Raw genomic sequence first — 16,397 nt, 5'->3', positions numbered from 1 at the left:
TCCCAAAGTGCTGGGATTACAAGCGTGAGCCACCGCACCCTGCTGATGGTATCCCTTTTACTGTGTCCTCACATATAAGGGGTGAGCAAGGTCTGTCAAGCCTCTTTTACAAAGGTACTAATCCCACTCATACAGCTGTCATGAGCTAATCACCTCCTAAAGGCTCTACTCTTAATGCCATTGCACTGGGGGTTAGGTTTCAACGTAGGAACTTTGCGAGGACACAAACCTTCAGGCCACTGCATGTGCCTGTGGTGACAGAGTCATCAGGGTGATCCTGACTTATTCTCTGGACATGCTGAGTCTCTGGGTAGAGCTCTTGGATCCCACCTCCAGCTACTTAAAGACGATGTTCTGGGAAGTGATATGCTGGGCCAGAATTCTGGAGACTGGGATTTTATTTCTCCAATCCTGGGAAAACTACACTTTTCTATGCTAATTTTGCTTCCCTGCCTTTGTTCTCTAAATGCCTGGATCGCCCTGGGCCCACCCTCTACAAACTGGTGTGTATGATCACTTTGAGTTCTTTCACGAATCTAACTTTGGTCTCTCCAAAGACACTCTTAACTCCACCCACATGACAATGATTTCTCTTACTCCTCTTCAGGGGAAAGAAGGGTGCAGAGTAAAGAGGACTGGATTCAAAGTCGGACCTTTGGGTTCAAATCTCAGTTTCATGACTTAAGACGTGAGGCTCCAGGTAAACTATGCCTTCCTAAGCATCAGCTCCCAAATCTCTAATATAGGAACATGAACAGTAATCACTTCATGGGAGGGTTGTGAGGATTAAATAAGTTTATCCATAAAGTACTTAACAGAGTGGCTGGCACAGACTAAGTGCTTAAACATGTTAGCTGTAAGGAACCACATAGAGTCTATTAGGCCCTGAACGATACCCAGTGGCATGGCACATCTGCGGTGCCATGAGGGTGAGGAAGGTAGTGCCCACGTATGCCGGATAGTTTGACCGTACCTGCTTAGGGTCAGAATTTTACACTGTGGCAATAAGACCCTCTTAGAGGGGAGGCATCTGTGCTTATGGATCAAACGCTATCTTGAATATTCAGCACGGCCTTCTTCCAAAAGCTTCAGATTATGGGTGTGCCTGTATTATTTATGTCTTCAGAACAGCCTCCCCAAATGATGACAATCACATATTATTTCCAGTGTTTTGTGCAGTAAAAACCAAGGCACGCAGGGGTCCAAGGTGACAGGTACTTGGCAGTCACACCTGTTCTAAGTGCAGCACAGCCTCCTGGGTCAGTGGACAGAACACAGACTCTAAAGCCATATGGACTGGGGTTCAATTTTGGTATGTAATAGCTCTCTGAGCATGTAATTTAATCTCTCTTGAGCCCAGTTTATTTAACTTCTTTTTTTTTTTGAGACAGAGTCATGCTCTGTTGCCCAGGTTGAAGTGCAGTGGCATGAACTCAGCCCACTGCAAGCTCCACCTCCCAGGTTCACGCCATTCTCCTGCCTCAGCCTCCTGAGTAACTGGGACTACAGGCGCCCACCACCATGCCTGGCTAATTTTTTTGTATTTTTTTAGTAGAGACGGGATTTCACTGTGTTAGCCAGGATGGTCTCGATCTCTTGACCTCCTGATCCGCCCGCCTCAGCCTCCCAAAGTGCTGGGATTACAGGCGTGAGCCGCCAGTTTATTTAACTTTCAAGTGTGCAAAGCTTCTAGCTCAGTGCCCAGAACCCAAGACGTGCTTAAGAAATGGTAGTTAGCTTTCCCTGTGTTTTACAAACACTCATTTAGCCACTTGCCTCCTCACCAGCTCCATGTGGATGTGTGTTAGGCATCTCAGATTTCACAAGCCTCATACGAAACTCCTGATCTTCCCATACACCCTGTCCTTCCTGCAGTCTTCTGTGTCTCACAGACGTCATCTCACCCAGCCAGCCACCATGGGGTCATCCTTAAGCCCACTCTTTTTCATTCCCCATATCCAATCAGTGGAACATCCCGATGACTCGAGCTTCAAAATGCGCCCCTAATATGATGACTTCTCCCATCTCTACTGCTCCACCTGGGTCTGAGCCAAAATCATCTCTCCCCTGGATGATTGGATTACCTCCTAAACCTTTTGAGGATAGGTTTTACTGTTCATCCCATTCTCAAAAGGGCAGCCAGGGCGAGTCATTAACAATATTAAATCAGACTGAATCACGCCTCTGCTCAAAGCCCGCCAATGGCTCCCCAAACCACTGAACAGAAAGGCAAAGTCTTCTCATGGCCTGACAAATAAGGTCCCCACAACCTGACCTTTGTAGCCCCGATGACCTGAAATTAGCAGCCCCCCAGCATGCCCTTGGGCTCCCTCTGCTCTGATCCAACCTCCATTCATTCCTGAAACAGGCCACTCCACTCTGCAAAGTTCATCCTTTCTACCCTTAGTGCCTAGGGCGCCTTGCACTCTTCCTCTGGATAAAGGCAGAGCGTCAATCACCTCTAACACATTATATACTTTACTTGTTTATTTTTCTGTTGTCTGTCTCCCTCCACTCAAATATAAACTCACAGGGGGAGGGACTGGGTTTTGCTTTGTAGTGAATTCTTGTAATTTTCTGTTGCCTCGTATTCATTTGGAACATATGTTTAACTTTCATATACTGACACAGGGCTCAGTCACCCTTGACAGGGTTTCTGGTTCCACACCAAACCGGGGTGGCACAAGCTGGTGGCCGAAGATCAGTACATAGACTGGGCTCCTTGCTTTTCCCACTTTCTTTCTCTCTTCTTCTTTTTCTTTGAGACGGAGTTTCACTCTTGTTGCCCAGGATGGAGTGCAATGGCACGATCTCGGCTCACCGCAACCTCTGCCACCTGGTTTCAAGCGGTTCTCCTGCCTCAGCCTCCAGAGTAGCTGGGATTACAGGCATGAGCCACCATGTCTGGCTAATTTTGTATTTTTAGTAGAGATGAGGTTTCTCCATGTTGGTCAGGCTGGTCTTGAACTCTCAACCTCGGGTGAACCGCCCACCTTGACCGCCCGAAGTGCTGGAATTACAGGCATGAGCCACCGGGCCCGGCCAACTTTTCCCACTTTCTTTAAATGGAATATTCAGGCATTTGTCCTTGAATTAACAGTGACCCACACCCTATTTGCTTAATCTACTGCTAGGTGTCTCTCTGTGCCTGACTCTTCGTTCCTGCCTCGTGTGACCACGGACGGAGGACTGCCCTTCTGATCCACTGCGTGTTCCCTGTTCAGGATTTGAAAGTAAAAAATCGGCCAGGCACAGTGGCTCACGCCTGTAATCCCAGCACTTTGGGAGACTGAGGCAGGTGGATCACTTGAGGTCAGAAGTTCAAGACCAGCCTGGCCGACATGGTGAAACCCTGTCTCTACTAACAATACAAAATTAGCCAGGTGTGGTGGCGTGCACCTGTAATCCCAGTTACTCGGGAGGCTGAGGCACAAGAATCACTTGAACCCAGGAGGTGGAAGCTGTAGTGAGCCAAGATCCGAGATCGCGCCACTGCACGCCAGCCTGGGTGATAGAGCGAGACTTTGTATCAAAAAAAAAAAAAAAAAAAAAAAAAAAAAAAAGAAGAGGTAAAAAGTCTTTGAACTTGTTTCCATTGTAAGGGGGTGCTGAATTTGCACTTTCCATTGAAGAACCAGGGGCTGCCCCAGGCCGGTTTTCCCTGGTATGCCAGGGAGAGGACAAGGTCAGGCTCCCAGTGGCAGAGTAGTTGGTGGTCAGACAGGTAGAAACTGAACACAGGTCAGACAAGAGCTACAAGGACATCTGCCTATACAATACGTTTCCCATATGAGGGACCCCTGCCAGGTACACCAGATGTATCTCGTGAGAAGCATACCATACCCACATCCAGTTCCCCTGAATTTTCTGTTAGGACAGGGCTGCTAGCCACTCTGGTACTTGCACCCCAGTGTAGCTAGGGGCTCTCCAAACAATCTTATTCTTCCAACAGTCCCAACAGTTATAAAACTATCTGGCACCTAGAAGGCGCTCAGTAAATATTGACCGAATGGGTAACTCCTGAACCTGGCCAATAATGGTATGTCTGATTCTTTCTGCTAAGAATGGGTGGTTCTGAAAATCTTCCAGCTGCTGATGCAGGCTGGGGAAAGGTGCAAACCACTGACTTGGGAGGGAGGTATCTGCTACTTAGCTGAAGTTGAGCTCAGGGAAGATGGGGACATCTCTAAGAGGCTTCTTCTGGTAGAGGCTGAGGATGGGTCCAAGTCCTTAAAAAGGCTTCTTCGTAATTCTCCCAGTAATGAATTTAGGAACAAGGGGCTTTCACAGCGTGCCACAAAGGAATCTAGTCTACGTGCGATCTGACCAAGAGCCACTGCAGCCCCAGACAACCAGGTGTTCTCAGAGAGAAAAATTAGCCAGGCCACATTGTATCAACATCATGCCAACTGTTTACAGTGAAAGATGTCAACGACAATTGCCTTTATGAAGGACACTCTCTCTTGGATCGGAACATTCTACATTTATGGGCCTAACAGGCTTTCTTCCTATTCCATGACCTGGCTTCTGATAGTTCGGTTGAGAAAAACGATCACACACATCCGAAAGTGATACAAAATAGGGACATATGGAGAAGAGATGAGCTTACTTATTTTCTTTTCATCTCTGTACTTTTCCAGAAAAATTAGGGTGGGCATGAGAAAACCTCTGATGTTTTGTACTCGTTTGCTGGTGATAGATAAATGCGCAATGCGCTCTGCCTTGTTATTGAGTTCCTTGAAGGCAGGTGCTGTGTTCTCAACAGCTTTAGGTAACAACAGCCTCTAACGTATTCCTCTTCACAGTGGGGGCCTACCAAATGCTAGAAATAAACCAACAAAAGAGCGAACAAATAAAATGCAGCCCATTAACTCAGCTCCTTGCATTCAAATTTACCTTGTCCCTGTCCCGACCTTGGCTCATATACCCTGCTCAGCCCCAGGAGCTGCCTTGAATCTGAGAGTCCTCCAAATCAAGTCCTTGGGCCAGCTATGGGAGCAGCAAGAGCTCTGGTGCCTTCCCTTGAATGGATGATATCAGCGTATTTAAAATAACCATGATAATTCATGTTGTTATTGGCTACAGAGCTCCACTAGCACTATAGTCATTGCAAGCTGCAAGAGAATAAACGTGATTTCCTAGCTACAGCTCTACAATTTCTGATGACCTGTTCTGGTGACTATGGTGGTTATACTTATCGAACGGAGACTTATAGCTCTAACTGTATGGTGCAGGTGGAGTATTTTTGGAAAAAGACTCTGAGATGGAAGTCAGCATACAAGAGGTTTCTTAGAGAGCTCTTGAGAACAGCACCTATGAAAGAGAAGGGGAAAGCAGGACTAGGCAGAGGGGAAAATCGACCTGTGAGGCAGTCTCTGAGTGTAGCAGATGATCCTGCAAGATCTCATGTCCATCAATCATTCCATGACGTGTGGCGTCCTGGGAAGGGGTGTGGCCACAGGCATGGCCACTCACTTCAACTAAGGCAACTGCAAAAAGGGCTGATGCTGGGGAGCCCCTTCTGCAGGGACTACTCCCAGCAGCTGGGGTAAAAAGGTCTTTATTCCCAAAGGAGAATGTGGGAGTCTAGTGAATACGACCACCATTCTCACCCGATGAGACAGAGCACAATTAGGAGCTCCTCCGTGACACCTTCCCAGCTACCTTCTCTAACCCCCTCTAGGAGAGGTGACAACTCTCACTGTGCCCTCATTACTCATCTCCTTATTTGCAGAGCCAGCCATACTGCTTGACACCCAGTAGGGATGCAATAAACGCCGGTTGAAGAAATGCATCACTGAACACTCAACATCAGCATAAAAAAATGAATAAAACACCATGTAATTATAGAAAAACTCCCCCTCGTGAGTTCCCTGTGATCAGAAAGAGAAAAACAAAGCAGACGCGATAGGGGAACTTGAAAAGGGCAGCGGATGGAAGCCAAGACACAGGGACTCTGATCTCAACTCTGGGAAAATCCTGCATGCCTCTGGGCTTCCGTTTCTTTCTTTATGAAACAAAAGGACACGTCCACGCATTCTATGAAGATTAGAGAGCTGTGACATACTCAGTTTCAACAGGTGTCCTAAATGAGGTCATTGTCAGTGTCATTATTGACATGAATAAGAAAAGTAAATTTTGATTCCGATAAGGGAAAGAGTCCCGGGGATCACAATCTCATTCCCATGATTTGGTGAAGACTTTCCTCAATTAGCCCAGAGCTCAGACGCCCTGAGAAGGAAGCAGGGAGTGACCGGGGCAGGCAAGGAAGTTCACTCTCTGTTCGTGAATAGAAACAGAAACCAACAGGAATATCCTGTGATTTATGAAAATGCTGTGATTTAAAATCATTAAGTAGTATCTTGCTTTCATAGCATATGGAGCTAACAGGAATGGCAGAAGGCATTTTAAACACAGAAGGGGCCAGTGTGCAATTAAAAAAAAAAAAAAGTAAAAGTTTCACTGTCGAATTTCTTTCTCAATGTACTCATCCAATATAGAAGAATTTTTAAAATAATGTAATTTTTAAAAAGACAGCTGGGAGAGGGGTATTAAAATAACAGCCTGAGATTTGTGCTAACCTGCCACTTCTCTCACATATCCATGCCACAGTTAACACACCTACCGAGCTCACGACTTCCCACGAGGTACTCTCCTATACCTCGAGGCTGTGACGAGAGTTACAATAATAGCTATAAAGAAACCCACCAGAATAGAAAGAACGTCTTGTAAAGCCAAACACATACATCTCCTTAAAATGATAAACCACAATGTTAATGAAAGCAAAAGCTGTAAGAACATTTTCAAAAACTTTGGAATCAATACTCAGCTCTACTACCTCACAGGCTTTCCTGGCAATTAGACTATCTGTGGATAAAAAGAAAACCAATGAACGCACGTCCCGACACCAGTATGTGAACACTCCACTATCTGCATACAAAATACACACATTTGATATTCATCTATTAAAAAATCTTCATTTACTAAAGAAATGTAAACAAGTTTCTGTTTTACTCTATTATTTTTCAAATCCAAGCAGAGCTGATATTGAACAATATTTGTAACTCCTTACCCACCGCATTAGCACGACCTCATTCGAAGTGACCTCACCTTTTTTAAAGAATCAACCCCTGTTCTTGGCAAGCTGATACCTACAAGGATATCAGGAAGAAGCAAATGGGCTACCATTACCTTTGAACTTGTGGAACACAGCCCACAGCTCCGCAATGTCGGTGGCAAAGGTGATATCCGTGTCAAGGACGATGACTCTCTCCAGGTTGGCAGGAAGAGTCTTGGTCAGGACAAGCTTCATCAGACCGTAAATCCCGGAGTAATGTTTATTGGGGATCCAGGAAACTTCAGACTAGACAGAACAAGGTAGAGAGGGAGTTGGAGAAAGGGAAAAAAAGAAAAATCACTATATTAATTCTTTGCTTAAACATCATAAATAGGGCATAACACACAAAAAGTATCCAATACAAATTTGTTGAATAAATGAATGAGTTTTCTTTTAAAGATTTATATAATTTGCATTTTGACATGTGAAGTTTTCTGGAGGAAAATGTATCTGAATTAAGGGAGAGGAAAAGTAATAGTTGTGAAATAATTATTACTGCAAATCCTATGTTGAGATTTTTAAATAAAACTTTTGTTATTATAGAAATAAAATAGATCCACTAGAGAAAAAAAGGATATGCAAAAACATAAAGGTCCAAAAATTGAATCCCATTACATATACTTTTGCAACAATATCAAATTGTTCCTATGTACGTATATTTCTTTAAATCATATTCCATATATGTGTCATTAAAGATTAGTGGGTAATGGTATTGTTAAAGCTTATGCTTATTCTTTTAAAACTGTAATTGAATAGATTGCTACTACTGCCTTCTCTTTATTCTCAGATAAACCCACAAGGAGGACCTAGTCATCATGCGACACTCTTCACCTGACAGCAATAGAGGACACACACACAGGACAGAAATGAACCACCCATGGAGCACTGACATTATGATCCTCACATAATATAACGGAACAATCAATGGCTCGCAGATGGGCAGAGTCATCAGCGAGGCACACACACGGGTGCCATTTTGTGTCCAAAGGCAAGGATAAAAATAAAAGCACCAGTGTGATGAAAGCTCTCATATATGCACAGTCACTTATAAACATCATTGTGGGCAGAGGTTCCAACCTGGCCACTGCAGGGAGTGTCCATGGGAGCCAAAGCACACTTATTTTCAAGAGGGTAACCCTTTTAATAGAACCCTTTAAAATGGGGAATATGGCCACCTTACCAGGATTCCAAAAAATATTCATCTCCTTTGACCTTACCTTTGACCATGTTACGGAGATGTTCGTTAAAAAATTCAGATTTAAAAATTTTGTTTAAGACACCAAAGATGTTCATCACTGTGTTACCAAAGGGCAGCCATCAAAATGCCCCAAAATGGAACAATTAATTCAAACATGATACTCTTTTTTTTTCTGATAGCAATTGTTTAAAACAAAGTGGATTAAGATGTAGTTTCTAAAAACCTACATATGATGTTAAAGGGGGAAAAAACAAGCTTTAAAACTGCTTTTACTTAAAAGCAACTATGTGTAATCAAACCAAATGAAATACATTCACCCAAATTTTATGCAGAGAAAGAAAAAATAGCAGCAAGACATCCAATTGTGTCCGGAGTTGGTTCCTTCTGGTGGGTTCTTGGTCTCACTGACATCAAGAATGAAGCTGCAGACCTTTGTGGTGAGTGGCACAGCTCTTAAAGGGGGTGCAGACCCAAAGAGTGAGCAGCAGCTAGATTTATTGTGAAGAACGAAAGAACAAAGTTTCCACAGCTTGGAAGGGAACCCGAGCAGGATGCCACTGCTGGCTGGGGTGGCCAGCTTTTATTCCCTTATTTGTCCCTGCCCACATCCTGCTGATTGGTCCATTTTACAGAGTGCTGACTGGTGTGTTTACAATCCTTTAGCTAGACACAGAGCAATGATCCGTGTGATTTTACAGAGTGCTGATTGGTGCACTTACAATCCTTTAGCTAGACACAAAGCGCTGATTGGTGCGTTTTTACAGAGTGCTGATTGGTGCACTTACAATCCTTTAGCTAGACACAAAGCACTGATTGGTGCGTTTTTACAGAGTGCTGATTGGTGCACTTACAATCCTTTAGCTAGACACAAAAGTTCTCCAAGTCCCCACTCGACCCAGGAAGTCCACTGGCTTCACTTCTCATCAGTTTCAAGAAAAAGCATCCCTAACTCTGCGTATGAGACCCTGTCACCTTACACCCAGGCATCATGGAGGAGGGGAAAAAGGACAGGAGTTCAAATCTGGGCTCTAGCCCCACAGAGCATTTGATCTCTCTAAGCTTTGGTTTCTTTACCTGTAAAATGGAGTGTGTTTCAGAGATGGAATGGGTCTCATGAGTCAGTATGGGGAGCCTATCTCATAGCTTCTCTAAACTGGCCTCCTGTGTGCCTGTTTTCCCACCATCACCAGACTATGACATGTTTGAAAACAATGTGGTTACTTAGTTTTTCTTTTAAGAGTAGTTGCTCATTTTTAAAAGCTGGTAAAATGGAGATGATGCCCACTTCACACGGTGGTATAAAAATTAAAATATATTAAAGGACTCAAGGGCCTGGTACCCACCCTTCTTCCTGATCCCTCTATCTTATTCCAAGTATTTAGATATCAATGCCTCTTCCAGTACTTCCTGATGAAGGTAAGGGTCTCCAGGATGTATGCAGGAGAGCAAAAAACAGGTGGCAGAGTCAGACATGCCTGGATTTAGATTCTAGTATCATCACTTAATCGCCATGTCACCTTGGACAGGTTTGCTCAGCTTGTCTGAGTTTCTGCTACTTATAAAGGTCATCCCTCCTTTTTAAAAAAAATTTTAAGTTTAGATTCTGGGGGTACACATGCATGTTTGTTACATGAGTACACTGTGTAATGGTGGAGACTGGACTTCCAGTACACCTGTCACCTGAATGTTGAACATTGTATCCAGCAGGCAATTTTTCACTCCTTACCCAGCTCTCACCCTCTCTTCTTTTGGAGGCCCCAGTGTCTATTATTTCCAACTTTGTATCCATGTATGCCTATTGTTTAGCTTCCACCTGTAAGTGAGAATGTGTGATATTTGATTTTCTGCTTCTGAGTTAGCTCACTTAGGATAATGGCCTCCAGCTCCATCCATGTTGCTACACTTACTTCATCCTATCAGGCAGGGTATGGGTGGAAACAGCACACTCTCCTGGGGAATCTCAGGAAGATTTAATAAAAGGACTATTTGATCTAAGTATATGCAGAATTGGGGCAGTTTAACAAGAACTGTGCAGTTACTAGAGGAGGGGAAGAGTACTTGGGGCCATTACTACCCCAAGGCCAAAAGGGTCTAGGCCAACAGATGCTGGAATCCAGAGAGAACTGCTATATGAGTAAGGCCACCTGGCTGAGGCAGTGACCTTCAGCAGAGGGACACAGCCTACCTGTGGCAACCCATAAGCTAGAACAGGAAAAAACATCTCAATGTCACTCTCCTCCTGCCCACCAGTATCCCGGGAGGGCAGCCCTCTGGTCAACCCTAATGGAAACCAGAGCGAAAGTGAGATTAGAGATGCTTTATGCATCAGCCTCATGGAGCATAAAGTGAGGGTTAGGGCAAGAGAGTACCTAGAAGGAAAAAACTCACACAACCAACAGAGTCATACCATTAACACAAGCACAAATTAAATGAACAACAACAAAATCAAAGCACAATGCCTTGGCCGGGTGCAGCGGCTCACGCCTGTAATCCCAGAATTTTAGGAGGCTGAGGCGGGTGGATCACCTGAGGTCAGGAGCTTGAGACCAGCCTGAACAACATGGAGAAATGCCATCTCTACTAAAAATACAAACTTAGCCGGGTGTGGTGGCGCACGCCTATAATCTCAGCTACTTGGGAGGCTCAGGCAGGAGAATTGCTGGAACCTGGGAGGCAGAGGTTGCATTGAGCAGAGATCACACCATTGTACTCCAGCCTGGGCAACAAAAGCAAAGCTCTGTCTCAAAAAAAAAAAAAAAAAAAAAAAAAGCACAACGTCTTGTATATAATAGGTACAAAACACATTTCTGGAATGGATGGATGGATGGATGGATGGATGAAGGATGGATGAATGATGCATGAATGGATGGATGGATGGATGGATGATGGATGAATGGATGGATGAATGGATGATGGATGGATGGATAGATGATGGATGGATGGATGGATGGATGATGGATGAATGGATGGATGGATGGATGGATGGTTGGATGATGGATGAATGGACGGATAGACGGACGGATGGATGAAAGGATGATGGATGAATGGATGGATGGATGAATGGATGGATGGATGAATGGATGATGGATGAATGGATGGATAGACGGATGGATGGATGAAAGGATGATGGATGAATGGATGGATGAATGGATGATGGATGGATGGATAGATGATGGATGGATGGATGGATGGATGATGGATGAATGGATGGATGGATGGATGGATGGATGGTTGGATGATGGATGAATGAAAGGATGATGGATGAATGGATGGATGGATGAATGGATGGATGGATGAATGGATGATGGATGAATGGATGGATGGATGAATGGATGGATGAATGGATGATGGATGAATGGATGGATGGATGGATGGATGGATGATGGATGGACGGATGGACGGATGATGGATGGCAGGCAGGCATAGGAAGGCAGGCAGATTTGTCTACAATCCCACAGCAAGCAAGATGCAAAGCTCTAAGAGTCACAGTTTGCCAGGAGAAGGTTTGTGTTCTTTCCCCAAACTACATTATCCTTCCTTTGGAGTGAGATTCCTGACTAGCCATCACAGTAGGATCCGAGGACTCAGTGAGGAATTCCCTCCCATGTGCTTTGTAAACATCTTCCTCATGAAAGCCCTGGCCTTTGGGGCCCAGCTCAGCCTCCTCTCTCCTCTAACAATCTGCCTGAACTGAGGCTTGGCAATCATCAGTCCATGCTGCAGAGCTGTGCTATTTAATCAGACCTTTGATTAACTTACTCATCTATTTTGGTTACCATCAAAGCAGGAGAGCTGGGTGAAGACGGAACACCAGAGTGATGGGTTAAGCTGTCTAATTAGATTGCCCTGACTCTCCGTTTTATTTTTAACACACATGTGAGGCACTCAGTTACGCTGCAAAACAGGAAGACTACAGGAATAAATTAATCTCAACATGAGCCCAGTCCTGAATGTCGCTCCAAGTCCCCAACTTAATGCATAATCAATTAAGTCCGAGTGTTCAATTAGTCATAGGCAATGGGATGAGTTTGTATCCAGAAAGAAAGCCCCAGGAAAAGGTGGAAAATTAAGAAATTTTGTGGAGGGGAAAGAACGTGTGGTAAGAAGCAGGTACATTTATTACGAATAGCTCAGCCTCTTAGAGACAGCATGATATCTAGCACACTCTTCCCCCACATCCGTCCATACTCTCCTCCTCCAAGTCTCAACTTAGAAATCACTGCCTTCCAGCCACCACCACCCCCACAGTCCCAGGCTGGATTAGGGGCTCCCAAAGCAAGAAGCAAGCTGTTTCCCTTCCTCTAGCACAGCATGTTATCCTGCTGGGTTCAATTTTCCATGCCCCTCTCCTGCACTTGACTGAAACTCCTTGAGGCAGGGACAATGTCTTTTTTACTGTGGTAACAACATAGTAATTACTCAAAAACTGTTTGATGAATGTGCATGACTATGGAGTCAGCCAGGTCTGAGTTCATTTTCCTCTGACATTTTCCTCACCTAGGAGCAGAAATGTTCACGATTGCTAAAATCCAGGGTCAGTACGGTGCAACGGAAGAGGCACAGTTTGTTGAGCCCCGAAGCCTGGGCTATAGAACTGGTTCCACTTTTAATGAGCTGTGTGACCTCAGGTAACTCACTTAACCTCCTTGAGTCTTAATTTTCTCATCTGGAAAAGGGGGCCTACAATGTTATGGTATTCACAGGAGAAGGTGTAGCATCCAGCCTCATGCTGGGCAAGCAACAGGTCTCCGCCAAGCCCATTTCTCCTCTCTCAGTGAATGCCTATCAGCAATATCCAAGTTCAGGTGACTCAGAATTTGGGGCATGATAAAAGCAGCAAATTCTGGTACCTTTGAAAGTAAAGGGGAAGTCAGGAATGCAGATGGTTTTGTCACGGGAAATAAGCTACTTACCACCTTGTCCCATGTTTCTGTAAAAAATGAGGCAGGCGGATCATGAGGTCAGGATATCGAGACCATCCTGGCCAACATGGTGAAACCCCGTTTCTACTAAAAATACAGAAATTACTTGGGCATGGTGGCGGGCTCCTGAAGTCCCAGTTACTCAGGAGGCTGAGGCAGGTGAACTGCTTGACTCAGGAGGCGGAGCTTGCAGTGAGCCAAGACAGCACCAATGCACCCCAGCCTGGTGACACAGCGAGACTCCATCTCAAAAAAAAAAAAAAAAAAAAAAAAAAAGAAAAAATCACAGGCTGAAATCTGGAAAATGTAAAGTCCCTCCCTCTGGTAGATCTCCAAAACTGGACAGCACACTTTGGGTTTGAGGAGGAGGAAAAGTACGTGGGAGTGATTAGCCATGCAACCTTTTGGGGCAGTCTCTTCACGCAATCTACACCGGTATTAATCTCATTTCCACGCCGCAACACACTTCAGTCCAACCAGGAACTTCTTACATCGTGGGCTCAACGGAGAGAAGAGCACCCTCGAAGGCAGGTTGAGGAAACCTGGAGAGCACCACGCGGATTTCCCATGAGCATCCCATACAGAAGACAACACCTGGCAGAGTAATAACCCACCATGTTGTTCATCATTATCAACACGCCAAAGGGTTCATGTAATTAAAAAGATAATAAAAATGAGAGTTAGTTTATTCTAAGGGGCAGATCATTATCCTTGCAATGGCTGTTAATAATTCTAAGCAGCATGGTCTAAATTTCAATCAGCAAAAATGCAGTCATGCCCAAGATTATCACCTAATTCACTTACGTAAAGGGAGCATAGGCAACCCCAGGTTTTAAGGGTTTTATGTAAACTGGGGGGTGGGAGATGCTTTCAAAGGGAAATTTGCCTTCCTGAAGAAGCTGCCAATTACCAGGTAGACCCAAAGGGGAGCATCTATGAGGCGGTGCAGGTGATTCTAGGGTAGATCTGATGTCAGGGGGTCCACAGAAAAGTTGACCAGATGAGCAGTATGAGCATGGAGGCAGAGGACTAGACAGCGGACACACCTCACTTCCTTCTAACAGTGACTGCCCAAAACACAGGGGATGGAGGAAAGCCATGTCTCAATGGTGATGACACATTTCTGACCTTTGATAAATAAGGGAAAGACAGGAAAAGAGGCTGGTTTTGTCAGGAAATGATGCTCACTCCTTCTTCAAGATGTGGATTTCCAGGAGTCATTGAGATACCCTAGTCAAGAAAATAATAGAAAATACGCCTAGCACATACTGGGTGTCAGGTATTGTGGCAAGACCTTTACATGGGCTGTCCTATTTCAACTCCTCCTAACAAGCTTAAGGGTTGTATATTATTTAGTACCCAAAGTTTGGGGGTCCTTTTCCTTACCTCAACTTTCAGTCCTCTAGTCCTAGATACTTTACTCCGAAATGATGTGTTTCTCTCTTCCCCTCCTTTCCCACTGGCCCTGGCCTATTCAGATGTGCTCTTCACTCTTCTGATTTACTGTAGGGTCAGGACTGAGCCTCTGCCTCCATCCAGACAAATTTTCATTCTCCAAGCAGTTTTTCAGATAATTAGGTACAATGTCTTTAGAGCTGGGCATTCCTGGCTTCCAAATCTCTCCAGGCCTTAATTTTCTCACCTGTAAAAAGGGTAATAGTAGAATATCCTGCTTCCTTCCTAACGTGTTACTATATTTGTAATCCGTAAGCTCCCCTCTACCATACTGGAAATATTTTTTGCTCAAAACAGATTGCTTACCCTTATTAACATTTTGCTGTGGATTGCAAATCACCTTGACATATTTTAAAAAATTAAAAAAAGAAGTCATCCCAGCTGCAGAATGTTTGAAAAGTCATTTGCCTTTCATGTTGTTTCTGAGTGGTTGTCTTGGCAACCAACCTATATGTTCAGAGTATAATTGTTAAGAAATAGAAGTGGAGTGGGGTTTAAGATGCTGGGACAGAGACACTGGCGGATGACTTGGAAGAAGATCATGAAATGAGCATGAGCTTTGGAGTCTGTCTGGCCCAATTCTGAATCCTGACTCTACCATAACCAGCCTGGCAAACTCACCTAAGTCTCAATCTCCCCACCCATGAAACAGAGAAAACAATACACATTGCATGAGGTTTGAAAAAGCATTAAATGAGGTAGTAGAATCATGGTGCCTAGCACAATGCTTGCCACATAAGGGCTCAATATGAGTGTTTAAAATGGTTCATGACACACGCCATTAATCCCAGCACTCTGGGAGGCCAAGGCGGGTGGATCACTTGAGGTCAGGAGTTCAAGACCAGGCTGGCCAACATGGTACAACCCCATCTCTACTAAAAATGCAAAAATTAGCTGGGCATGGTGGCGCCTGCCTGTAATCCCAGCTACTTGGGAGGCTGAGGCAGGGGAATCACTTGAGCCCAGGAGGTGGAGGCTGCAGTGAGCTGAGATTGCACCACTGCACTCCAGCCTGGGCGACAGAGTGAGACTTTGTCTCAAAATAAATAAATAAATAAATAGAAATAAAATAAAATAAATTAAATAAAATAAAATGGTTAACAACACATACTCTGGAGACTGTCTGGGTTTGAATACTGGCTCCATCATTCACTGTCTGGGTCATTCTGGGCAAGCAGTTAAACCTCTATGTACCTCAGTTTTCATCTGTAAAATGGGGCTACTTACAGCACATATTCCATGGGATTGTGAGAATTCTGGCGCTATATATAAGCAATGGCTATTGCTAACTGTTAATATTATGACTGATGATAGTAAGAGCAAAAGACAATATTCACCTCTATTAAAGGCATCTGCTGTCGCACACCTGTAATCCCAGCACTTTGGGAGGCCGAGGCAGACAGATCACCTGAGGTCAGGAGTTCAAGACCAGCCTGACCAACATGGTGAAACCCCATCTCTACTAAAAATACAAAAATTAGCTGGATGTGGTGGCAGACGCCTGTAATCCCAGCTACTCGGGAGGCTGAGGGAGGAGAATCACTTGAACCCAGGAAGTGGAGGTTGTGGTGAGCTGAGATCGAGCAACTGTACTCCAGCCTGGGCAACAAAGCAAGACTCCATCTCAGAACAAACAAACAAAAAGTCATCTGCATTTGTGAGTATTCATCCTTGGCAGCACAGAGAAACTCCAGTGTAGCTCAGT

The 16,397-nt window shown here is 44.5% G+C and overlaps 1 protein-coding gene across 6 annotated transcripts in view; it reads right to left on the bottom strand.

The window, feature by feature from the left end:
• The window catches only part of LARGE1 (LARGE xylosyl- and glucuronyltransferase 1), a 629,905-nt gene that overhangs the window by 266,180 nt on the left and 347,328 nt on the right, over positions 1-16,397 (bottom strand). For all 6 annotated transcript variants that reach the window (XM_038007533.2, XM_007975582.3, XM_073006774.1 and 3 more), the window contains exon 6: positions 7,192-7,363. In XM_038007533.2, coding sequence (XP_037863461.1) covers positions 7,192-7,363 — 172 coding nt within the window. The remainder of the gene's footprint in view (positions 1-7,191; positions 7,364-16,397) is intronic.

Source organism: Chlorocebus sabaeus, chromosome 19, assembly GCF_047675955.1.
Source record: "Chlorocebus sabaeus isolate Y175 chromosome 19, mChlSab1.0.hap1, whole genome shotgun sequence".
NCBI lineage: Eukaryota > Metazoa > Chordata > Mammalia > Primates > Cercopithecidae > Chlorocebus > Chlorocebus sabaeus.
Note: the sequence above shows the minus strand (reverse complement) of the source record. Positions and strands in the feature narration are given on the sequence as shown.